General features: G+C 43.2%; 1 protein-coding gene across 2 annotated transcripts; it reads right to left on the minus strand.

The window, feature by feature from the left end:
* Positions 1-307: 307 nt before the first annotated feature.
* Positions 308-20,685, minus strand: LOC144114665 (dual specificity protein phosphatase 12-like). 2 transcript variants are annotated; one of them, XM_077648549.1, is made up of 7 exons: positions 20,141-20,685; positions 19,944-20,057; positions 16,096-16,217; positions 15,095-15,188; positions 13,950-14,115; positions 9,084-9,132; positions 308-4,540 (listed from the first exon to the last, which is right to left on the minus strand). In XM_077648549.1, exons 1-7 carry the CDS (start codon positions 20,473-20,475, stop codon positions 4,128-4,130), a joined length of 1,293 nt encoding a protein of 430 aa, XP_077504675.1. In that variant the 5' UTR covers positions 20,476-20,685; the 3' UTR covers positions 308-4,127. The 2 variants fall into 2 exon arrangements, with proteins under 2 accessions (XP_077504675.1, XP_077504676.1); XM_077648550.1 differs by lacking the exon at positions 9,084-9,132 and having other exon boundaries at positions 4,119-4,540; positions 20,141-20,608.
* Positions 20,686-22,677: the final 1,992 nt, after the last annotated feature.

Below are 22,677 nucleotides of genomic sequence, written 5' to 3' on the forward strand. Positions count from 1 at the left end.
ACTCCTCGTTAAGCAACCCATTCGTGAGCAGCATTATTTGAATGTGCTACACGGGTAACAACTGGCACCTCGACGACAAAGCAGTAGCTCAAGCCTGGAGTCCTCTCGTTTTTTCAAGCGTAACTTGCTTGCCACCACCCCTTGCCTTCGTCACTGCACTCCCTAACTAGTTCAAAAAAAAAAGAGAGAAAGCTTGCCACACGCATATGGTGTGGTTGCGCTAAGGAGTGGCAGGCTAGCCAAACACCAAAAAACGCTGAGCGACAGCATCCGGTTTCTATGCCAACGAGATAGTTTATTTTTTTTTCTGCTGGCAAATTTTCACCACTTCGCAGATAGAAGTTGCTGCAATTAAAGGCCCAGTTTGGAGGTGCGAGAGTGGTACTTTATCTGGCCACTGGCATCCAGTGCATTTCGCGTGCTCTGTCCTCACCACTCTTGTATACGTTATAGAAAAGTAACCCGTTACTAATACAACTGCTTCACCTAAACTGTAACTGATTTCAGAAGTCAGTTTCAACCCCCAAAAATTACACTTAACAATTACGAAAAAGCAACTGATTAATATTATGTTATTTTCCTTCCCACTTTTATTAGCATAAGACACGGGCTAGAATGAGCTGGTGTGGCTTCCTTTTCCTGTTGCCTGTGGCAATTCATACACTGCTAGTTTTCACCAACAGTGGCTTTTCCATGTTTCCGAATGAAAACTTCAGCATCGACACTGAAGACTCCCTCAGTGTATGTGCTGGAGGGAAGGGTAGGGTCGTAAAGTACGAAGACCTTGAGAATCAGCTCGTAGTTATGCAAAGTGCTGTGCTTTGTTGTTGCTTGTGCTATTAGGAAACAAAGCTCAAGCTCTCTAAAAATACGTTCTATTGCGCCGTCGTAAAGAAATTGAGCAGCAGAACATGGGACTAGTCAATGTAGGCCGCTCAGGCTTACATGTCTGGGCACCCTTGGCGTGCGGCTTTTACATGACTCAGGCTCTGTTTATCACAAAGGAATATATTTTGCACTAGCACCAGTGTGTTCCACCACGGTCAGGTTCTCAAAGTTTCATCGGTGGTTACAACTTGTTTTTAAAACAGAAATCAATCAATTCCTGAAAAATATAACTGGATTATTGAGACCACAAAAAGTAATCACTGCATTGTAAAATTTGAAGCAAATATAATTTATTACAAGTAATAACTACTTTTAACGTGCTTTATGCAACTCTGGTCCTCACTTATACCAGGTGTTTCAGGGAAGCCCAGCAATAATTTTTAAACATAGGCTTTTTGAGGTAAAAAGATAGCTTTTTCGGAAAAGCAATACCAGTGTTGGTGTATGTCAGAAAAAAGGTAAATCATGATGACCAGTAAGCTTGTTAACTAAATTGTAATAGTTAACTTTTTAACTATTATATATAGATACCTGGCCGCCATTAGACTTCTAGCTCACCATTAGTAATAGCCATATCTGTGTTTAGAATTTTGAAAACGCGACTGCTTTCCATGCTGTGGCTTAACAATTTTGGCCATATATCACACAATTCGAAAAATTATGTGCCTGCTATGTGCATGCAGCGACATTCATCAAATTGAGTCACGCACCATGACATGCGTGCAATGTGATATTCTCTGTCCTGCCCATGCTGTGCTGCTGCACTGCTCATCGCACCTCACTGCTCCTGCCGAGGTGAGGATGAGAAGGTTACATGACACCTGTGCCCCGAAGTGACGCTCACTGGTGGACATCACTTTACCCACAACACGGGTGTGTGACTGTCGAATTGCACAAGAAGTGGCCAAAATTTGTTGAGCCATAGTGCCAAGAATAACTGCGTTTTCGAAATTCTAAAACTGATACGGCTTTCACTGATGGCCAGCTACATATCTCCAACTGTAACCAGGTGCCTACCAGTAACAACAATTACTGTGGGACTGAGTGCAAGGTTGTGAACTATCAGTGTGTGCCCTGTGTACCCTGCAAGTAATGGCCAACGGGCATGTGGAAAAATGATCATCTCCCTTTGTTCTCTCCCCTTTATATCTCTCCCTCCGTTCCCCTTCCCACGTGTAGGGTAGCATACCGGCCGCTGCCTAGTTAACCTCCCTGCCTTTCCGTTTGTCTTTCTCTCCCTCTCTCTACTGTGGGACTGTAAAAAGGACGAAAAATAGTGTCCCTGCCTGTGAAACAGTTAGAACAATTAGAATTTACTTGAATTTACTTAACCGACTTAATGGTTAACATGATTCACCTCTTCCCCGACGTCTGCCAACAGAAATCACTATGCTGCAAACGGCATCTTTTTACCTTAAAAAGCTTATTTTTAAAAATGAGTGGCGGGCTTCCCTATAACATATGGTATATCTTGAACCGTGCCAACAGCAGACAAAAGTTTGTCCATGCAACCTGCGTGGCAAATGAGTTTGAGACCGCTGCTACAGAGCATATATCTCGCTGGTCACATTTAATGTGCCAATATCAGACAGAAATGGCAACTGATTATTTGGAACGGCTGCAGACTTCATGTATAAATAACAGGTATCCTTCTTACAATCATGCTAATTTTGCTGTTGTCCAAGAATCCAAGTGTGTACCCCAGAGAGCAAAATACCTCTGAGTGAATGATTCAGAACCAGTACACAATGCCCAGCCATACTAACAAATGTAGCATATACCTATTTAACCTACAATGTCATTTCAACTGTTTGTGCAGTACACTTACAACCAAATGAGCTTGTGCAGCAAATAATGAGCACCTTGCTTGCCTTTAGGCATTTAATGCTTCTATGTTTTCGAGCTGCTTTTCATCTTTCAACACAGAATTATTATACATAAGGTATTGTGTGCAATGCAGACATGCCACGTGTCTGCAGATGACCCTTTCCTAATGCATTCTGCGAATTAGGTCTAACAAATGCACCTGAAAAGAAAAAGCCATGAAAGGTCATAAGAATGAAAAGGTGCATTAAGTCATCCACACAATAGGAAGCTGAAAGCAAATTATGTAAAGTTGCACCAATGGGCTCTCTTTTCTATAGTATACCCACTGCTCTGTTTTCTCAAATACTAAGTTTCCAGTTGGTAGCAAGATGAGTCAGATGACACACTGCACCATGAAAATAATAGCCCATGTCTTCTTGCTGTTACAAATCTGCACAATGCATTTTAACATGACGTTACCATGCATGCTTACAGCGCTGGCATAATGGCATGCAATGGAGGTTCTTTCACACATGCCAGGCATTACGGCTAGTTATACTACAACTTTATGGCACCGCTATGAAGAGAATTTCAGGCCAGTTTGATACAAACCAGCTGAAGCTGCGAGGAACTGCAATGGTGCACATGCAAAGAATACACCAACCATGCCACAACAAAAATAACAAGAAAAGATAAGCGTATATGACCACTTGGTATTACTGTTCACGTTTTGCCTACCTCATTTTGGCCATGCTCATCATCAATTTTTGTTGCACAGCTCTAGTGAAAGACACCACTTTGCTGCACTAGCACAAGTAAAAAAAAATGCACAGGCAATTCTATGATGTGATGCGACAAATCTGCGCTAGCAGTATCGGTTGTACATTTCACTTTTACGCCAATCGCCTTTCCATAACGTCTTTGGATTTGATTTCGCCATGGGCTTCTGGTGGGTGGAGGTGGGTAGTGGGTGAAGTCCTTCTTGTGGGTAGAGGCCTTCTGGATGGAGGGTGTGGAGGTTCGTAGGTGAGAGATGCATTTTTATCGGTGGGTGCCCAGAGGTGCACCTGGAAGGTAACCCGATCTGCTCCAATGCACTAGGGGCGCAGGGGGATGGAAACTTCATATGGATACATAGACCACGGCTTTTTTGCCGAAAGGGGACTGTACTGCGAATGCAGTAAAATAAAAACTGATATCAAACATACTGGAGCTACATTCAACACTTTATGAACAAGGTATGGTATCACATGGCATGTGGGGTTAAACATCCCAAAGTGCTTTTTGCCAGTGCCCTCTTCTTATAAGCTATATATATATATATGAGAGGGCCACCTGCAGCATTCATCCCTTTGTCACCCTGCCCAACACCAAACCTTGTTGGCAGTGCTCCTTTCCTGTCCCTTTCACAAAGGACTGGGCCAAGGTACCATCTAGTTCATTCTTGGGTACTCCCGCCCACCATCCTGAGACTCCTCTTTTGACTGATGAAAAGCAGAGACAGGTGAATTTTCAATGCTGCGAGCCTCCTGTTGCTCTTCTTCAAGTTGACTGTAGGCACAGACTAGCTCACTCTTGTCATTCTCTGGCTGCTGCTCCAACTGACAGCAAGCAGAGATAGGCTCGGCATCACTACTGTCAGGTTCTTCATCCAGTTGTTCGTAGGTGCACACAGTATCAGAGTCGGGCTCCTCTTGTAGCCGACTATAGGCAGGCTCGTCAGTATTGCGCTTGTCCGGCCGCAGGTATGCCTTGACAGGCTGTGATGCACCAAGAGCCCTGTCCACCTTGCTCGGCGTGATGTGAAAGCCTGGCTGAGCACAGGCACCACACTCGCAGTACAGCCCTGCAGTAAGACCACACAGTAGATAGCAGCTATGTAGCAAAAGCTCAACTGCACATATGAATGTTTCATTACAACTCCAGCTGAATTAAACTCAGCAACTGTGGAACCTCCAACAACAAGATAATGTAAACAACTTAATTTTCACAAGAACTTAAGGGTAGACGCGAATCTTGCAATGGCAAAAAAATGTAAAAAATTTCAATCTTTTAAAAATGACATATTGTGATTTAAAACACTCTTAACTACCTATAAAAATTCGTCTAATTCGACCTCCAGCTACTAAAATATCAATACATTCGACGCCTTCGAAGTGTCGAAATGGCGATTTCGGAGAAAAATGCGGCACAACTTCATGCTTGTCACTTCCCTGCAACCACGTCCCCGATGGCCGCTATCTTGTTCTTGTTCGAAAGCTGAAGCTCTACCCTACATCCTGGTATTATCCACTATTATGAAATCCTCTTGGAATGTCTGCATTCCGTTGTTTTCTGAGGCTTCTACAACGACCTCAAAATGGCTGGTGCACGCACTTCAAATCCGATTTCCTCCACTTTGTGTTCTTTGCCAACATGACTAGCCTTATGGAAGTTTTTGTTATGTGTTTATAGTGCAATTTCAATTAATCTTATACTGTTGAATTCAGAAAGAACTGAACCATGGAGCTATGCTATTTTTTTACAGCTGAGTCAAACATACCAAGTTTTTTGAACAATAATGTCACCTAATTAGAGTGCTTCAACATAACTGAACATTTTTATATGATTATGTACCTCAATAAGAATATAAATAGCATAGTTCCACATGGCAGGTCTTTGGATATAGCTCCATTTCAACTGCTAACTGTTAACATTAACTGTTAACGACCCTAACAAATGACCTAATTAGGCTTTATTTACTTCCCATTATATGGGAACCAATCGAGATATACTGAAACTATTATATTTTTGAAAACAGAAGGAAGATATATATATATATATATATATACGCACATTTTTTTCATTACGATATCTCTAATAATAAGGATTTTCATTTGTGAGGCCCGCATCTTCCTTAAAGGAGTACAGACATGAAATTTTTTCTTGTGTGTTTTCTTCTTTGAAATGATGTGTTAGACATTAGTATATATGGATCATCCTGTGATATTTTCTTACAACCACTAAATAATTTATAATTGAATCTCTTCCTGATGCTGTTTCGGTTTTAACAATCAAGCAATGGCTGTGACATCAAAGGTGGCTTTAGGTCATGTGAGGCATGAAAGAACTGTAATATAATTGCTGATACATAGTTTTAATTCACTACAATGCTTAAGCCAGCCTTCTTCAAGAGCCAAAATGGCAACAAACAACACATCAGCAATTATATTGCAATTTATTTTCATGCCTCACTTGACCTAAAGCTACCTTTGACGTCACAGCCAGCATTTGGTTGTTGAAACCTAAATAGAAACAGCATCAAGACAAAATTTAGTTATAAATTATTTAGCAGCCATAGCAGAATACCAGGGGGTGATCCATATATACTAATGTCTAACACATAATTTCAAAGAAGAAAACATCGAAGCAAGAATTTCATGTCTACCGACTTTTTCTTCTTTGTCTGCTTTTACTAATCTTCCATTGATAAAAACTACAAAATTAATAATAGTAAAAAAAGACATCCCCCATGCTGCTTGGTTTCGGTGACTGATGGCTCCCATCATTTATCTCATAATGAACTCCTCCTTCCATTCCTTTGTCTCATCTCTACCTACTGTTGCGTCGCTCAGAGAGAATAAAAAAAAAATTTCCACGGCCTAACCGCTCGCTTGTTCGGGCACAAATTTCACACAGAGGTGGAATTTGGCAGTCAGTCTTGTTTTAAACTTCGGGTGGGGTATTTGCATGATTCGGTCAGAATTAATCGAAAATCTGCAACATCTGCGGTGATGGTAGACAGATAGTGCCATCTGCGCCCATCTGGAACGAGTGCTCAACCGTTCAGGCTGTGGCAAACACAAGGGGGGGGAAAGCTGTTGCACGGTTGATTTTAAAGTGCTTTCTTGTCTACTGTATCAAGATTGGGCTCAGAAAACATTTGCACATGGCTACTCCCTCCTTGCACCCTGTGTTTCTCCCATGCATTTCTCTGCAGCCTCCCTGCATGGCAGAGTGCTCGTTCATCCAGAGAGTGCATGATGGTGCTACCGGCATCATCACTGTGACAGCTTGCTGTTTTGGTTGTTCGTCACTGCAGACGATGGAGATTTCTGATTGATTTTCATTGAACCAGGCAAGTACCACACCTAAATGTAATATATAACTGAGCACCAAATGCCACTTCTGTGGAAAATTTGAGCCCAAAGAAGAGGGCGATTAGGCTGAGATAATTTTTTTTTTTCATTTTTCTGTGAGTGATGCAACAATCAGTATAGCCCTCTAGTTTTGGCATTTTTCGCGAACTGCATCCTGTTTGAAAAAAACTGGTCCTGTAAATAATTTTGGCACAATGTCGACTCTTAACTGCATAAAAAAAATATCTACAGTAAGCACTGTGTGAGAATTTTATCGTCACCTGTGACTGTTCATCATCATTAAGGATGTCCCATTCATGTGAGTGACAATAAAGTCCGCTCTGGTGGTCCTCAGTCTCATAAGTGGAGGAGGTGCGTTTTGACTTCCCTGTCCTTTCCGCTTCGACACCGCACACCTGCTCTGAACACCCCTACAGATACAATGATTCTCGGTCTTGCACTATTTAGTATGTCGGGCCCAAAGCTGTCGGAGCTTTTGACAGCTTTTTGAAAATAGAATTTTAAATTCGCCGTGCAGACAAAGTAAATTTAAGAACACAAGGATGCTTAGTTTCTCGGTGCTGTGGAATACAGAAGATATGGCCATTTAAATTACTTCCGAAAATGTCCTCTTTCAGGAACAGAAGTCAAGAGTTTTTCAAAGCCATGGTCTGTGCCGTGAAAGTGGTGCATGCCGAGCCATGTTTCCCCCTTTGCAGTGTACGAAAGCTTGCTTAGCTACTGGGAAGAGAAAATATAAATGGGACCGCAACCTCTGTTAGCAAAATTTAGTTCCTGTGAAATATTCTTTCTTAAACCACGACAGCTGTCTTAAAATATTGAGCTTGTAAAAAAAAGTTGCTTACAGAACACAAAGCTTTGGTATCATCTTCCTTATATTTTTTGCATCTTTGTGTCTAGAATAAGGTTCTTCTCTATTGCCAGCCACTTGTATGACAAAAAGGAGAAAAAAATTATTCAGTAATATTCTCTAACCCCAAGTTGAGGCCATCATTTTTACATTACAACTTCATTCATGTGATCAGGTCAAACATGCCTTATATTAAGACAGGGTTATGAAAACTTAGACCGATGTTACACATTGTAACTGATGCCATTTTCATCAATTATCATTTATCAATGACACTGTTTATTTGTTTTCATTGCTACTGCATGAGAAACACTTTCATTTGCATATGATGACTATACTATTGAGAACACTGCAATGTGAGAAGATAACAGACATGACAGTACTTGCACTTTACTGTTGAGATTATTACATTCTAGAACACATTACAAAACCAACATTAAAAGTTTGCAACAAAATTCTGAACAAATTTTTAAAAAGAACCATCAAGAGCTAAGACAAGCACAAGCCATTGCAAGTCCTAAACAAAAGCAAACGTGACAATGTGGCCACTGCCAAGTGTGAGCAATATATAGCCAGTCACTGCTGCTGAACAGTGGAAGTGGCTACTGTATTATCAGGGCATGTTTCGTGACAAAAAGGTGGCACTTGCTCCCCAAGCCACATTCATGCTGGAGAAGTGCATAACCTCATGCAGCAACACAGCACCAAAGCAGGCATGTAGACAAGGCAAAGTGCATGTGATGTTGTAATTTATTTTTAATACGATAAAAGCAGCGCCAATTAAATAAAACTATTGTACAATGACTTCTACTTTCTAACCTTTGATCTAATTCTACATTTTTGTGTACAGTCGAGACTCTGCCACTGAGAAAGCATATTCGGGCCCAAAAGAAATGCGAATAAGTTCCCTGAACTTGCCCAAATCACAAATGTTGCTTTCAGCGTGTGGCAGATCTATTAGTCTGAAATGTTTGCGAGTTTTATATTCTTTGAATTGAACCTGCCCACTTTTAAATTTAGCAGTGCTAAAGAGAACAATTCCAGACAGCTTTTCTTTAGAGGTTTAGGTTTATGAGGATTTAACGTCCCAAAGTGACTCAGGCTATGAGGGACGCCGTAGTGAAGGGCTCCGGAAATTTCGACCACCTGGGGTTCTTTTACGTGCACTGACATCGCACAGCACACGGGCCTCTAGAATTTCGCCTTCATCGAAATTCGACCGCCGCGGCCGGGATCGAACCCGCGTCTTTCGGGCTGGCAGCCGAGCGCCATAACCGCTCAGCCACCGCGGCGGCGCTTTTCTTTAGAGAAATATTTTCTGCACAGGAGTAAATACTGTAGTGGGGCTTGCTGCACTGAAAAAACAATAAATATATAAAAGAAAAATTGCATGCACTCACCCGACCAATTGTAGTTCCCCAGTTTTCCATGACAATTTGGACACGTTAACTGCATTTGGGATAGAGAGGCACTAAATAAACAAACAGCAGACATGGAAGCCTGTCTAGATCCAAAATGCACATGATCACCATGGCTGCTGGCTGCGAGACTGACCTACAGCTGGCAGCAGTGTTGCTCTGCTAATGTGGATAGGTAGCTGGCTGCTCACATAATGTATGCAGCGAAGGTTCACTCCGAACATTACGGCAGATTTTTGCAGGAAAAAGCACACTCTCTGCATTGAATGAGTAACAAGCAGTTTGACAACGTTCCACTTTCGCACAAGAAGTGAAAAACGACACACAAAATCAGGCATAGGCTGTTAGGGAACATGGGACTGGCACGCAGCAACACAATTTCTGTTTTGTCACTTGCTCAGAGTTCCTGCATGTGAATGGATTACACTGTGATTACAGGCCTACCGATTTTGTTCATTACACTTAATATGATGCTACAGCTTTTGTTCATTTAATTTAAATTTAATATCTGCACTTTGATCCCCTATAAGGAATGAAGAGAATACACTTGGAAAGATTGACCTTCATCAAATTCAATCTTATCAATTCCTAATGATGCAATTAGTAAGTTACTAATTACAGCTGGATTACTTTGATGGACTAATTTTTATGTGGTGGTAAAAGTGAAATGACATAGCGCACTTGCCAGCAGTGGATGCTTCTTATTTACAATTTCACACATTTATGGTGGGGACAACTAGTCTGCTCTATTTCATATAATGGGAAAAGGCAACACCTAGGAAAAAGAGGCAGAGGAATGTACACAGAGCGCTGGAGTGATGGAAAAGCAAAGGCAACATTCTTCAACAGTTGTTGCTGCATTAGTTTTTTTACAAGGGCTTTAGCATCATGCATTTAGTGCATTATCTGTAGGTTTGTTTGTCTATTAGTTTGCTTAAAAGATGCATAATGGGTACTATGACTGTGATGAAGTTACATCACCCAGACTGAAGAGGTTGAAGCAAACCAAGGAAACAAGTATACCTATGAGCACCATGAAGGTGGGCAGTCCTTAAACATATTCTATAGCAGACAGGTTCCGTAACAGTGAATCTGTCAGAAAATTTCTTCACTAAATCACAGTCCGCATATGCTACTCTGATAGCATATGAATGCAGTGAGCCTAGCACATGAAACTGTGGGACCACTCCTATGCCTATTTTATTATCAGCTAACTTAAATGCTGTGCCAACCTGCTTTTTGGGACATTCACAGAACGGCTAAGTGAATTAAACCCTTTCCTATAGGTACATTATTGTATTTGTTGCCTTCGTATGCCTGCAGCTAATAAAGCCATGATTTTTCGTCAAGCTAGCCCTACCATGCAACAACCAAAGCAAGAGGGTTAGCAGGTGCTTGTGTTATTCAGTGGCCCTGTGCTCATGCCATGTCACTCACGCTGCTCATATTTTTCTCTCAGTTTTTACAAGATGGAAAGAATGAGCCTGCTGGGAGGGAGCATGTAGCGAAAGGCAACTTTACTGATTTTCTAGATGCTAATGGGTAGTAGCATCATTACATTTTTCTTCTGAGCAATTGTTTAGCCACCGAGTGCTAGGATGTGTCAAATCCCAAAGAGTGAGGAAAAATAACTGATGCGGGCATGTAATTGCTGGATGGCTGCAATGAGTTATAGAAGTCCAGCACAGACTGGATCATTTGATTTACCATGAAGGAGAAATGCTGAAGACCAATGAAGGATGCGACCCACCCGCATGACATATTCGACATGAACAATAACTGATTTTATTACAGCCAAAGACGCAACAAGACTATTAACTCATATTAATTTCATCAGAAGCGGCAGACAAACAAATATAATCGCACTAGGATTGCGAAATAAAGACTAGTCACCTGTGATGCATGCTGTGCACATGCCACGGAGCAAGACTATATAGGAGGTGAAACTCTTGTCAGCGCGAGCGAGCGCAGGCGACCAGATAAAGTCACAATTGTATGCGCTGACGGGGCCGTATGCAGTGGTGGCACTATGCGGCGCATCGTAGAAGCCGCAGCGAAAAAAAAAAATGCAGCGCCTGGGCAGGCGGCTCTGGCGCGCTCTCCGGCGGCACGCGCTCAAAGAAGACGACAAGCAGACGACACGGGTGTTTGCTTCAGCGGGCACGCCGTGACATTGTATTTCTGCGCCCTTGAGGCAAGCAGCAACAGTTCTAGTTGGTGTCTGTGCTCAAATGGTTGAAGCGTAGCACCAGTTGCTCTTCAGGCTACCAGCGGTAAAGAAGCGCGCGAGAGTGCCCTCAATAGAAGTCAGGCGTGCGCAGCCGAACGGGAGCAACACGCTCGACCGGTTGCCTTGGCAACCGAAACGGCGGTAATTTCTTTCCAAGCCGCCAGCATGATAGTGGCGCCGCGGGCTTGTGACCTTTTCTGGTCGCCGCAGACAGTGGAGTTTCCACTCATATATAGACTTCCTCCGTGGCACATGCACATATAATGTGCTGACTAGCAGACAATGCCAGCAGTGGTCCAGACTAAGCGCAGTCCCTCACTCTCTGCCAGGTGGCGACTCTGCTCGATCTTAGGGTCAGTATGGCTCATGCTACGGTAAGGTACCCATAAAGGAGCATTTTGATGCTTAACAAACTATTGAAGTACAGACACTACATCCAATGTAAGCAAAAAATAGTGTAAAAAGCAACCATGCTGCACATGACTCTGTGGAAGCCCCTATGATTGCTAAGGCCAACCAGCACACAACATAACAGCAACAGCACATTAATGGCACATGTTAATAGAGTATTTAAATAGCTTAGAATATACTATAGCTGAGGCTTAAAGCTGTCATTCTCAACCATTATTGCATGAACAACCCCTTGTACACCGGCAAAACTAATGGTAGATGCCAATGGGCAAGGCTGAGGTGACATGATGAATTCAAAGGTAATGCAACAAAGAGAATTAAATAAACTTTTTTACAGTCTTAAGAAGGAATGAAACAACATCTAATCAAGCTTCTATCACTTCACTTTGTGAATCCGTCGATTGCTAAAAAATGTTACACTACAAAACAATTTCTAAATTGCACTGTCAAAGTTGAATTCATCATCTATGTCAACTTGAGTTGGTATAGATGTTTACAAGTTATGACCTAGCATATCAATATGCCTTCATTTTCAGTATGATCAGGGAGACCAAAAAAAAGGTAGGTGGGCGGATGAGAATATTAAGTTTGCGGGCATACGATGGGCGCAGCTGGCAAAGGACAGGGTTAATTGGAGAGACATGGGAGAGGCCTTTGCCCTGCAGTGGGCGTAGTCAGGCTGATGATGAATGATGATGATGAATGTTACATCTTTTTTTTTTTTTTACATCAGAGAGAGTACAAATCACAGGCTTGTCAGTGACCATACTATGTTTTCCGCATTATAGTCCACACCCAGTTTTTAGTTTACAGGGGCAGATTTCGGCTTAAAATAAAAAGTTTTTGCTTAGATAGTCCGTACCCGGTGTATAGTCTGCAGGGACGAATTTCACCTGAAAATAAGTTTTTTTAGGTTGTACGCAAGCAGTTTACTATCGGTACGAGTTTTCCAATGCCAGTCTTCCAACTCGCTTTGACCCACTGTCGTGTGCTGTCGAACACTCATATGATTCCTCTTCATGAGCCCGGTGCACCACGACAGACCACCCTTGAATTCATGGATACCCTTTACGGAAGCCATTGTGCGAGCAACCAGTCTTTTTTCTCTGTTGATACTGGATTCTGCACTTTCCGCAGCTGTCCTACCGATGCTGCAATTTTTCTTCAAGGTTTGGCCATGCTGGTGCCCTGCACCTCCATGCTTCTTTCTGCGCAAGCATTGCCCTCAGATGTTTCGGGGAAGCACCCCATATTTGTGCTCTTTTTTTCATCGATATCAAATTCTTTCGCCACTGCTCGATTCGGCTTTAGTGCTTGCACCCACATGAGTACACTGAAGGCTGCCGTGAAGGCTGTTCGTCTTTTTGGAGCCATCGCAACCATTCTTCAAGAAGGGCTACGCAGTCCCTGGCATTATTCAAGGAGTCTTTGTGCATGTGCTCACAAATGCAAGCAATGAAAACCAGCCACCGCAAGCAGCATTGGCATATCGAAGCTGGTTGCATATTGGAGCTGATTTCGCTAATCTCATTTTGCATGGTGCAATGTTACAGGCGCAACTGGACCGCATTTATTTTTTTTTACTTTGACAGACATGCTGGCTTCTTTGGCTACGACAAGTAATCTTAAAAAATTAAATCATGTATAGTCTGTACTCAGATAGTCCGCACCACGCGAAATCTGGGATTTTAAACATGTCAAGTCCGCGGATAATTGTCCGGAATATATGCTACTTGTCTGTAGTCTCGCAGAACTATAAGTATCACCAGACATTGTGCAGCAACAGCAGAAGTTTACAATAATTACAAAGACGTGAGTGAGCACCACTCTGGTCACCTCATATTTATAATAAAGAGGTCACTTAAATTTATGCTCATGTAAACAGGGAAATAATGAGAATACAAACTGTAATAAAAGCATTTTTAATGATAAATCGAAGTGTTACCCGACAATGTAAGCAGCACATGCTACAATGAAAAGCTAGACGTTTCTTTTCTGCACAAATGCTCATTCTATCCACCACACTCCTGTGTTAATACAACTATCACAAGTGGGAGCGAACACATAAACACGGGGTTAGTTATTGCACTGCTGCAGCTGGTGTAAGGCAAAACCTTTCTGTGCAGTCTCCTAAGTAGTAACAAAAGCTGTGTTAGCTATGTTAATAAAGCTCTCACTCATGTTTGGAAAAAATAATATGAGCTCACCCTGCCTTGAAGTGCCCTTGCTTGATTGAAGAGCCAAGCTGTGGGTTCCACAAAGATACTTGTGTTGCAGAGCCTCTCCTCAGGCTCCTTCCAGCGATTATCCCACCAGGCAATACTGTAGCCTGGAGTGTGGGGCACGATCTTGGATGTGAAGCAGAGAGTAAACCTGCGGTGGTAACAGCTTATGTGGTTCAAATTACATACAGGCTGTGCTCAAATTTATGGAAAAGATTGCACACTCCTATGGAAGCATAAAACACCAGACAGAAAGTGTACACAACTAGTGTCCTTCATCTGGAAAGGCTTGTAGAGGCAACTTACAGCCCCCTTTTTAAATTCTGCATAGTTGGGTACCACCGTGTGGTAGACAACAAGAGGGGCACGTGGCAAGGCACCACACCTGGCTTCCGTCTCTATATGCCCAAGGAATGAGCTTTCCCCTTTCATGCAATGCAATGGGCAATATTACATAAACTCTTTTCATGAATCACCAGCATCAAGGCATGCAAGAAATTTCAACATGCAGTTCGCAGGTGTACTGTAGTCAAAATAACATGTTCCCACCTCAAGCTACACAAAGAAGTTTACAGAGAAAAAATATTGGCAGCATGAAATAGAACAAGGCCAAATAAGACAAAAAACTGCTGACTGTTCGGCAGCTTAATAACCGGTGATATATTTCACAGTGACAACATTCTAGTATGCCAAGAGCTGGCAAGGCCCACAACAGCCCATGACACAAGATCTGGAATTGCATCAATGTGCTCCATTTCGCATAAATTGCCAAAGAAGAAGTAATATGGACAGCTGAGCTAGTTGGTATTGCAGTTTTTAAAACTGCAGCACACGCATGCACACACACAGGCATGCATGTGCACGCACGCACACACAAAAAAAAAATAAACTGGCAGGTTGCCCATGACCCAGTGGGCAGCCTGTCACAAAGCAGGGTTCAGACAAGCAAACAAACGACGACTAAATGCGGGGACTATAAGTGCTAGCACACTGAAAAGAAAAGGTCACAAGGGAGGCTGGAGAAAGGCATGCTGCAAAGTCCCACTCATAATGATATGGTACAGTATGGTATGGTATGGTACGGTATGGTACGGTATGGTATGGTATAGTATAGTCACAATGGCACTGACCTACATTTCTTGCACCTGAGGCATTCACCACTAGATATGTCCTGATCAGTCCAGAAGCTCTTCACTTCACATGGCACAGCATAAAATGAGCCAGCTGCAATGAAAAATTTTCAAGTAACATAAAACACTTTTGACAGAAACTGGCCATTTAATGTCTGGGTGAGCACACCTATATGATGAGTTTGTATGGTGCAAGAGCAGCTTTGGCCAAAGAGCCCCATGGCACAAGGTATTTTTTTTTTACTACACAAGGTGGAGTAACAGACCCATTTTCCAAGCATTTCACCCAAGAGAAGCCAAGCACCAGGCCAGGAGAAATCTTGTGTTACCGGTATTGTAATACCGGTACCGTTATTGTATTACTGGTGGGTACCCGGCTGCAATGAAACCCCATACCTTCTGCATGCAAGGCGGATGCTCTGTGACTAGGCCACCGTTGCAGCCACACTTATATGACATAATTACGAACAATATTTGCAGCAGCCAACAGTCTCATTTAGGTAAGCTGTTATCAGCCAAGCTTGGCAAGTCAAATGTACACGGCCGATTAAAAAAAAATTGAAATGCCAGAATGGTAGTGGCCTCCAAGCATTCTTCAACACCTAGCAATCCAACCCCCCCCAAAATAAAAAAAAAATTTACATCTTGGTCTAATACAAAATGTTGTAAACACGTTCCGTAAACAAAATAAACTATACAGCGCTTTTAGCACCCTACAGCTACTTGGATCTCTATGCAATACTTCACTACAATAATTCAGGACACTACTTAACAAGAAGTAATGACCTACTGCACTGGCCAGGCTTAGATGAACAAAGCCCAAGCTTGCACTGCCCGAGACACAAAATGAGGTTAACATGACAACAACAACATGTTGTTTTACCACTGCCTCTTTTCACAAGACAATGTAGAAATAAGCAGAGTGGCAGCATGGTGCCAAGAAACTATGCAAAAGTAATAATGTGTGACAGTGTTGATAATGCAGGAATTATAAAACCCACCTCTTTTTGCCAAATGAGAAAGCCTCTCTAAGACAAAAAGTCTGAATTGAAGGTCCGCTCTGTCAACCTTGTAGCCCATTTTTTGGAAAAGCTTGAGCTGGGCAACAAAGCCTGCATTTGGCCTGTCACAGAAAATAAAAGCAAAACATATAATTACACAACAAGAAAATGGGGCACAGAAACATCCAAACTGTGTGCTAATTCTGCACAATCATAATAAAATCAAGCTATTCTCATAACAATAAAGCTCCTTGGAGAATAAGAAGGGACTCGCCAGGCTGATTTTGACGTTCACGCTACCCCAAAACTTTCTTCACTCCTTCTGCATGAAACGTTCTTATGAATATACTCTATTGAACACTTTGACTGCTAGATTTGGCACCAGAGTGCTCCAACTGTACTTGACTCGACAACAAAGTATCAAGGGCCCAAGACAGCCTGTCTATATATGGGTCTGGGCTAGGTTCAAGCCCAGGTTCAGGCTTAATTAAGCTTGAGCCCAGTCCAAGCCCAATGACTAAAAGCCACAATTTTTCGCTTTTCGGGTGAGATTGAGCCCATGCAGCACTCTAATGAGCAGTTTAACATCCTGAAGCTGCATGGCTGCACCTACCTAAAGAACATGCTTGTGGCGTTGTTGCAACTAAGGTGCGTATTGAAGTCATCCACACACTTCTTTCTGCATCGGGTTGTGGTGTGCTTATTTCCTTAAATCTAAAAGCTTGTCCAAATGAGCAGCACCAACCTTCTTTTACATATGAACAGCTATTCTGACAGTACTAATACTCCAGAGTGTTACTAGCCTAGCTTACCCAGTGAGCAAGGAGCACTATTATGACTTCAACCATGGACTGCTCTTGGTGTTAAAGAGGGTTATAGCCCTCCAGTTTTTATGTTGGATAAGCAGATTAGTGCCTTAAGTACAAACGGGGGCAAAACACTGTTCAGCAGTTGGGCACATGCAGCTCACTGCTGTGCAAGGTCTGTCCTTCAAGTAAATACTCTATATAGGCTTGTTTCCTCCAAACCTCCCTTTTGGTGACACCTGCAAAGCACCTGTGTGATGCTGCAAAGCCCACTTACTAAACATGGTATCATGCTAATGAATGTTCTAAAAAAAACAGTAAACAACGAGTGCATCAAGGAGGAAGGATACATGCCGTGAATGCCTGGTGGCCATATCTTTATAATGCACCCTTTGCATACATGCTATGCATTGCAACTACAGGGCACTATTTTGTCATGAAAACACCAAAGTGTGAATTAAGTAAAGTTAACTTTTCATCTGCTAGTATTCTGAACTTTCTCGACTAAAAAGCATGTGTTTGCATGCAATTTCTAAAATTCCGTTTGCATTTACCTCCACATAACTTGAAAAACAGAAATGAAAAAAAAAAACTGGAAGAACTTTAAATCTTCTGCACAGTCCCTTTAGTGCTTACTACCTATGGACCCTTTGCAAAACTCTGCAGTCAGCTGCTCTGCACAGCGAAGTCGCTTCACCATGGTGGCCAAACCTGTTCTGGGGCAGAAATTGGCTGTAGTGCTAGATTTCTACTGTCAGAATATTGCGAAGGTAGGGTGAGATGCAGCCATGCCAACTTGAAATAGAAGTCTTCAGTGTTCCTCCCAAATTCTGCTTTTAGGATGGGCCGCACCGCCATGGTAAAAGGGTTTTTGCTATGCAGGAAAGCTGACTCATGGAGTTTTGCAAAGGGTCTATTACTACACCCGGCAATTCATAAGGTTGCAATGCAGGCAGTGCAATGTCTCGTTTATCCAGATTCCAAATGACAAAAAAAAAGGCGATACAGGGTTTTATAATATGACTGTGACAAAATGTCACATGGACATTCTTTATTGCTTCTTCTTCTTTGCACCTTACAGCATAACTCAATATACTGCACCACACCGCTAGTAAGCCTACAACAAGCTTTCACGATTTGGTTCCTTGCACTTCCTGCACAGCATTACACCACTCGCTGCAATGCTGTGCGGGGGCCACCTCTACAGTCTCGCACAGTGCATGCACACTCGCTGGTTCGAAAATGCAGACTATAAATTCATGACGCTGTGCTGGCAGCTACAAATGACAACACTGCACTTGCTGATTAATGATGCTGTGATGAAAGTGTTTCCCATTTTTAATGTGGTCAGTGCACAGGTGACCGATACAACTGGAACATGTTTGCAAGCTGAATATCAAGTACACTTAAGCAGGCTTACTACTGCACACCAAATCTCTTAAATCTAAAATGCCTCCAGATTAGCCTCCATGTCATATTTCTTGCCAAGCACCATAGCAGAAGCCCACCAACACCCTTTGTTGGTGCTGCCATTTCTTTGCCTCTGAGACTTCCTCACTCCTCTAACTCCCTGTTTCCTTTGATGATCTTTTCAATATTCTTGACCTCTACTCCACCTATGGGGACCATGAAGCTCGACCGGGGTGGGATGCTCACTTCTTCATCCAGGACACTCAGGGCCATGGCACACAAGCATGCTAGAAGCTATATGGGCAGGCCCAGCACAAAAAGAATGACAATATGCGTTGTCAACAGCCAACCAGGCATTAACATGATGCATCTTTTTTACCTTCATTTTTGACGGAACACTCGAGGAGATGCTTTTGATCTCCTTTCATATGATAAAAGCAGCCAATGGTGGCGCTTTATTTCAGTATGCAGGCAGGTCACCATGATGCCTGCCTGAGTCACAAAATATGCCAACAGACTGGTAGAAACACAAGAATGGACCAATAATTGAGTGTGTCACACGACTTTTTTAAGTACTACAGCAATAAATGCAACAGTGCCAATCAATCAATCGATTGATTAATCAATCAATCAATCAATAAATAAATCTTTTGCCAGAACAAAAGCAAAGGACACCAGAAGAAAGAGCTCTGATGAGTCTGACCGGCTTCTGGGCCCAATATAAATGACACAATTGCAATAGGACAGGAAAAAATGCTATTCACGGCAGATAACACAGCATGGCTACCATAGTACTAATTAATTTCAACTGGGATGCACCATAAAAACTCTCACTCCTCATGAACACCTGCCACTCTGCATGGACTGGTGTATGGTAGACAATGCACAGGAGTCCGAGGAGACCAATTGTGCTTGAGAGGGCCCTTAGCTAAGTACACAATACTGCATCTCCAGGTCAGCTGTCATGGCAGAGGTGCATGCACATATACATGAATGGTGCATGAATGAACACAAAGACATGTTGTAACAACCCATGCCACGTTTTCGGGAGGAAAGTCCATGCTACTACTGTTACATTGGTTGTCTTGCTACCATATTTGCTGCAAGTTAACTGCCTGCAATGACGAGCCGCAGCACGCAGCACATATACTCAGAAACCTTATAATGAAACATGATGTCAGGAGCATGCTGCCGCAGGTGTTCCTTGCAATATGTAAAGGTAAGCTGGGCAACCTTTTCATTTGACTCTTTCAAATGGAAGGTGTGACAGTGCATGGCCCCTCGCATGTCTTTGAGCGCTTTCTATGCATGCATGCTTCACTGCATCGTGGAGAGTACTGATGGTCATGCATTTCCTCCAATGTGTTTCATACATTCAGCACTCTGTATTGCCTTTTCTGTACGGTAAGCATGACCTAACACACAAAAGTAATTATGAACAAAAATAAGCTGCAAAGTGGCACCAGGCAGCAAACAGTGCTTAACCCCATTTTACAGCACACAAGCGTTGTCTAGTTAGTTCAACAACTAAATCAGCGAGCGCGCAGAGCAAGCAAAATTAACATGCTGTCCAATCACAGAAAGCTTAAAGCGGCCGGACATAAGACCACTTCATTTGTCATCATCACATACCCAATGCAGGAGCGCCTTTCCTTCAACTTGTGCAGCGCCTCCGTAAAATCTAAGGCATATTTCCGCATGAGGTGAGCGGCCACCAGCGTAGCGCTCCTCGAGACACCGAAGCGACTGGAACAAGCACAAATGACAGTTACGCCGCTTCCACGATGCAAGCGCGCATTCAATGAAACAAGCCTCAAAGGCAAACTCACCAGTGCACAAGGCATGCGCCAGTTTGCTGCCCTTTTTCAATGAAATCACAGGCCTCATTGAAGCGGCTGAGCAAGTCTTCCTCGGCCCGATCTTCGGCGTAAAGGTACAAGCAGACGACATTTCCCTCGAAATCTACCCGATACGTGTCGACCGTGAGAACATGCGTGATGCCAAAGCCCTGAATGAGGTCTTCGTCTTCCGCCGCATCACGACCACCGAGGTAGAGGCCGTCTTCTACCAGACTGCACAGGGGCATGGTTTTCGGGCACGCAGGATTATCTGGAGGTTCAGCTGAACTCTGGCTGCAATCACCAGTCCCAGTATCGGAACTCATGCCTCAGCAGCCGTCAGGTGCCTACGCTGGAGACATAAATGTAGCTAAGTTCTTTTTGTTCTGGTTCAGCAAAGTAGCGATACGACTTGACAAAGGCGAGAAATATGCGTCCCCGAAACTACTGTGCGCGAACATCAGGAAAGGAAAATGGAATATGAAAACAATACACATATCGCTGGCCCACCTACCAAAACAATAAACACGACGATCAGCTTCTGACGCTTGCCGCCAGAGGCGTTAGCTACGGTTACAAATCGTTGATGATAACGCCCCTCAATGATAATTCGCGTACGCCCAGTAAACAATTTTAGTGAAAAATTTTCTCCCTATAATTTCTGCTTCTGTTTCAGGCACCGAACATTGATTTTCGCGTCACAAGCAGATACGAGATCACGTGGGACACAGAGGGAACGGACGGAACGCACAATCTCGCACCTTTTTGTGACCTCGCAATCATCGGTCCGCTACTGTAACTGAACATAGATTTGAAACCATAGGCGCAAGGGTAAACGTCCGGTGATTTTTTCCAGCGGTTTCGACTGGTAGCGGTCTCCCTTCGAGAGACGTCAGGACGAGCGCCACTGGCAAGGGTGCGGCGCTCAGTTCGATATACCGACTGACCAGCGAAATTGTATTTCGCTTTTACACATGATGGTTTATGGTTTATGGGGTTTAACGTCCCAAAGCGACTCAGGCTATGAGAGGCGCCGTAGTGAAGGGCTCTGGAAATTCCGACCACCTGGTGTTCTTTAACGTGCACTGACGTCGCACAGTACACGGGCCTCTAGAATTTCGCCTCCATCGAAAACTGACCGCCGCGGCCGGGATGGAACCCGCGTCTTTCGGGCCAGCAGCCGAGCGCCATAACCACTCAGCCACCGCGTCGGCTCTTTTACACATGAGTTTCAATGGGATAATCAGTGTGTACGATGCAGTCAATAATCGGAAATATCCGGGTTAGATAAATCTGGGCTGGACTGTATAAATACGAATGGGCATTTTTAAATATTTGTGTACAAAAGAAAAAAAAACCTTTGATTCACTACAGAGAAAAAAAGACTAGGAAAATAACGAGCAAGTACCGTGCAATTTCGAACACGCTTAATTCAAACTTTTGGTTTATTCCAGCAGACCGTCTTTTGGAAATCACGGATATGAAAGAAAACTTCCGGTAATTCGCGCATATGAGTGCATGCAATGGTTGAATTGAACAGGCCGTACAGCCTACCTGCCGCGTCGGTGGACAACGACGAGGAACAACAGCACGGCGGCTCGACCCTGCAGCAAGAGCACGGGAGCGCGCACTTGTACTCCGTGGGCCACGTAACTACCTTGGGCACACGGCTGTTGCTGTGCTAGCTAGCTGTTGGTGCATGTGGGCCGGGCTCGTCATTATCTCCTTCGGTCATCTGCCATCAGCGAGCGCCACTTTGTTCTCGATGTACAGAGTGCGTTCAGCTCGTTGCCCGGTCAAGTCGGTGCACCCGATGGTGTCCCGTCACTGTGCTCCCCCCCCCCCCCTTTTTTTTTTCCAGGATGTTGCAGCCACAGGTTTTCTCAGAGTCGCAGATCCAGGTACAAAAAAGGGGGCCAAACTATATTTATCCTTCCTGACACCTTATGAAAACGGGATAGCAGAAAAAAAAATGTATCTGTAGTATAAATAATTAGATGTTATTGGAGGATTGGTAATATAAAAGGTAGGAGAACACGTAGTGAAGGGTAGCCTCAGTATGCTTTATCGTTATTTTAATGAAATATGCAGCACTTATTGCATGGAACCACGGATTCTGACAATACGAAGATTAGGGGGTAAAACGCGCAAAAAGAATTTGTGCCGCTCGTCACTCTCTTTTTGAAAGGATGCGCCTCTTACCACCGTATGTCCGTGCGTCCTTATACATCTTAAAAGTAGTGCGGCGCAAAAAACAGGGACAGAGGAAGACACAAACGTTGTTTACTTTTACTTAAGATGAACCACTGACTATAGCCCACACCAAGATTTTGATAGATACATTGCGTCGCAGCTAAAATGAATCAGTTAAAAAAAAGCGGCCTGCCAGATCAAGCAAACGGTTTAAGAGGTCATTTAAAGTACTGGCCGGTATTTTTTTGCTCTGCCTATTTTAATGATTAGTTGAAATTAATTATTTTTAAAATATAGCTTCAAACACGCTCATGTGTTTACTGGTAAGTTGTCGA

Source organism: Amblyomma americanum, chromosome 1 (genome assembly GCF_052857255.1).
Source record: "Amblyomma americanum isolate KBUSLIRL-KWMA chromosome 1, ASM5285725v1, whole genome shotgun sequence".
Lineage (NCBI taxonomy): Eukaryota > Metazoa > Arthropoda > Arachnida > Ixodida > Ixodidae > Amblyomma > Amblyomma americanum.

Excerpts from the sequence above, each read along its gene's own strand:
- LOC144114665 (XM_077648549.1), bottom strand. The coding sequence starts at position 20,475 with ATGAGTTCCGATACTGGGACTGGTGATTGCAGCCAGAGTTCAGCTGAA. Across the intron at positions 16,218-19,943 it reads GAAAGGCGCTCCTGCATTGG|GCCAAATGCAGGCTTTGTTG; the intron begins GTATGTGATGAT and ends TTTCTGTGACAG. Across the intron at positions 15,189-16,095 it reads TTCTCATTTGGCAAAAAGAG|CTGGCTCATTTTATGCTGTG; the intron begins GTGGGTTTTATA and ends TTTTCATTGCAG.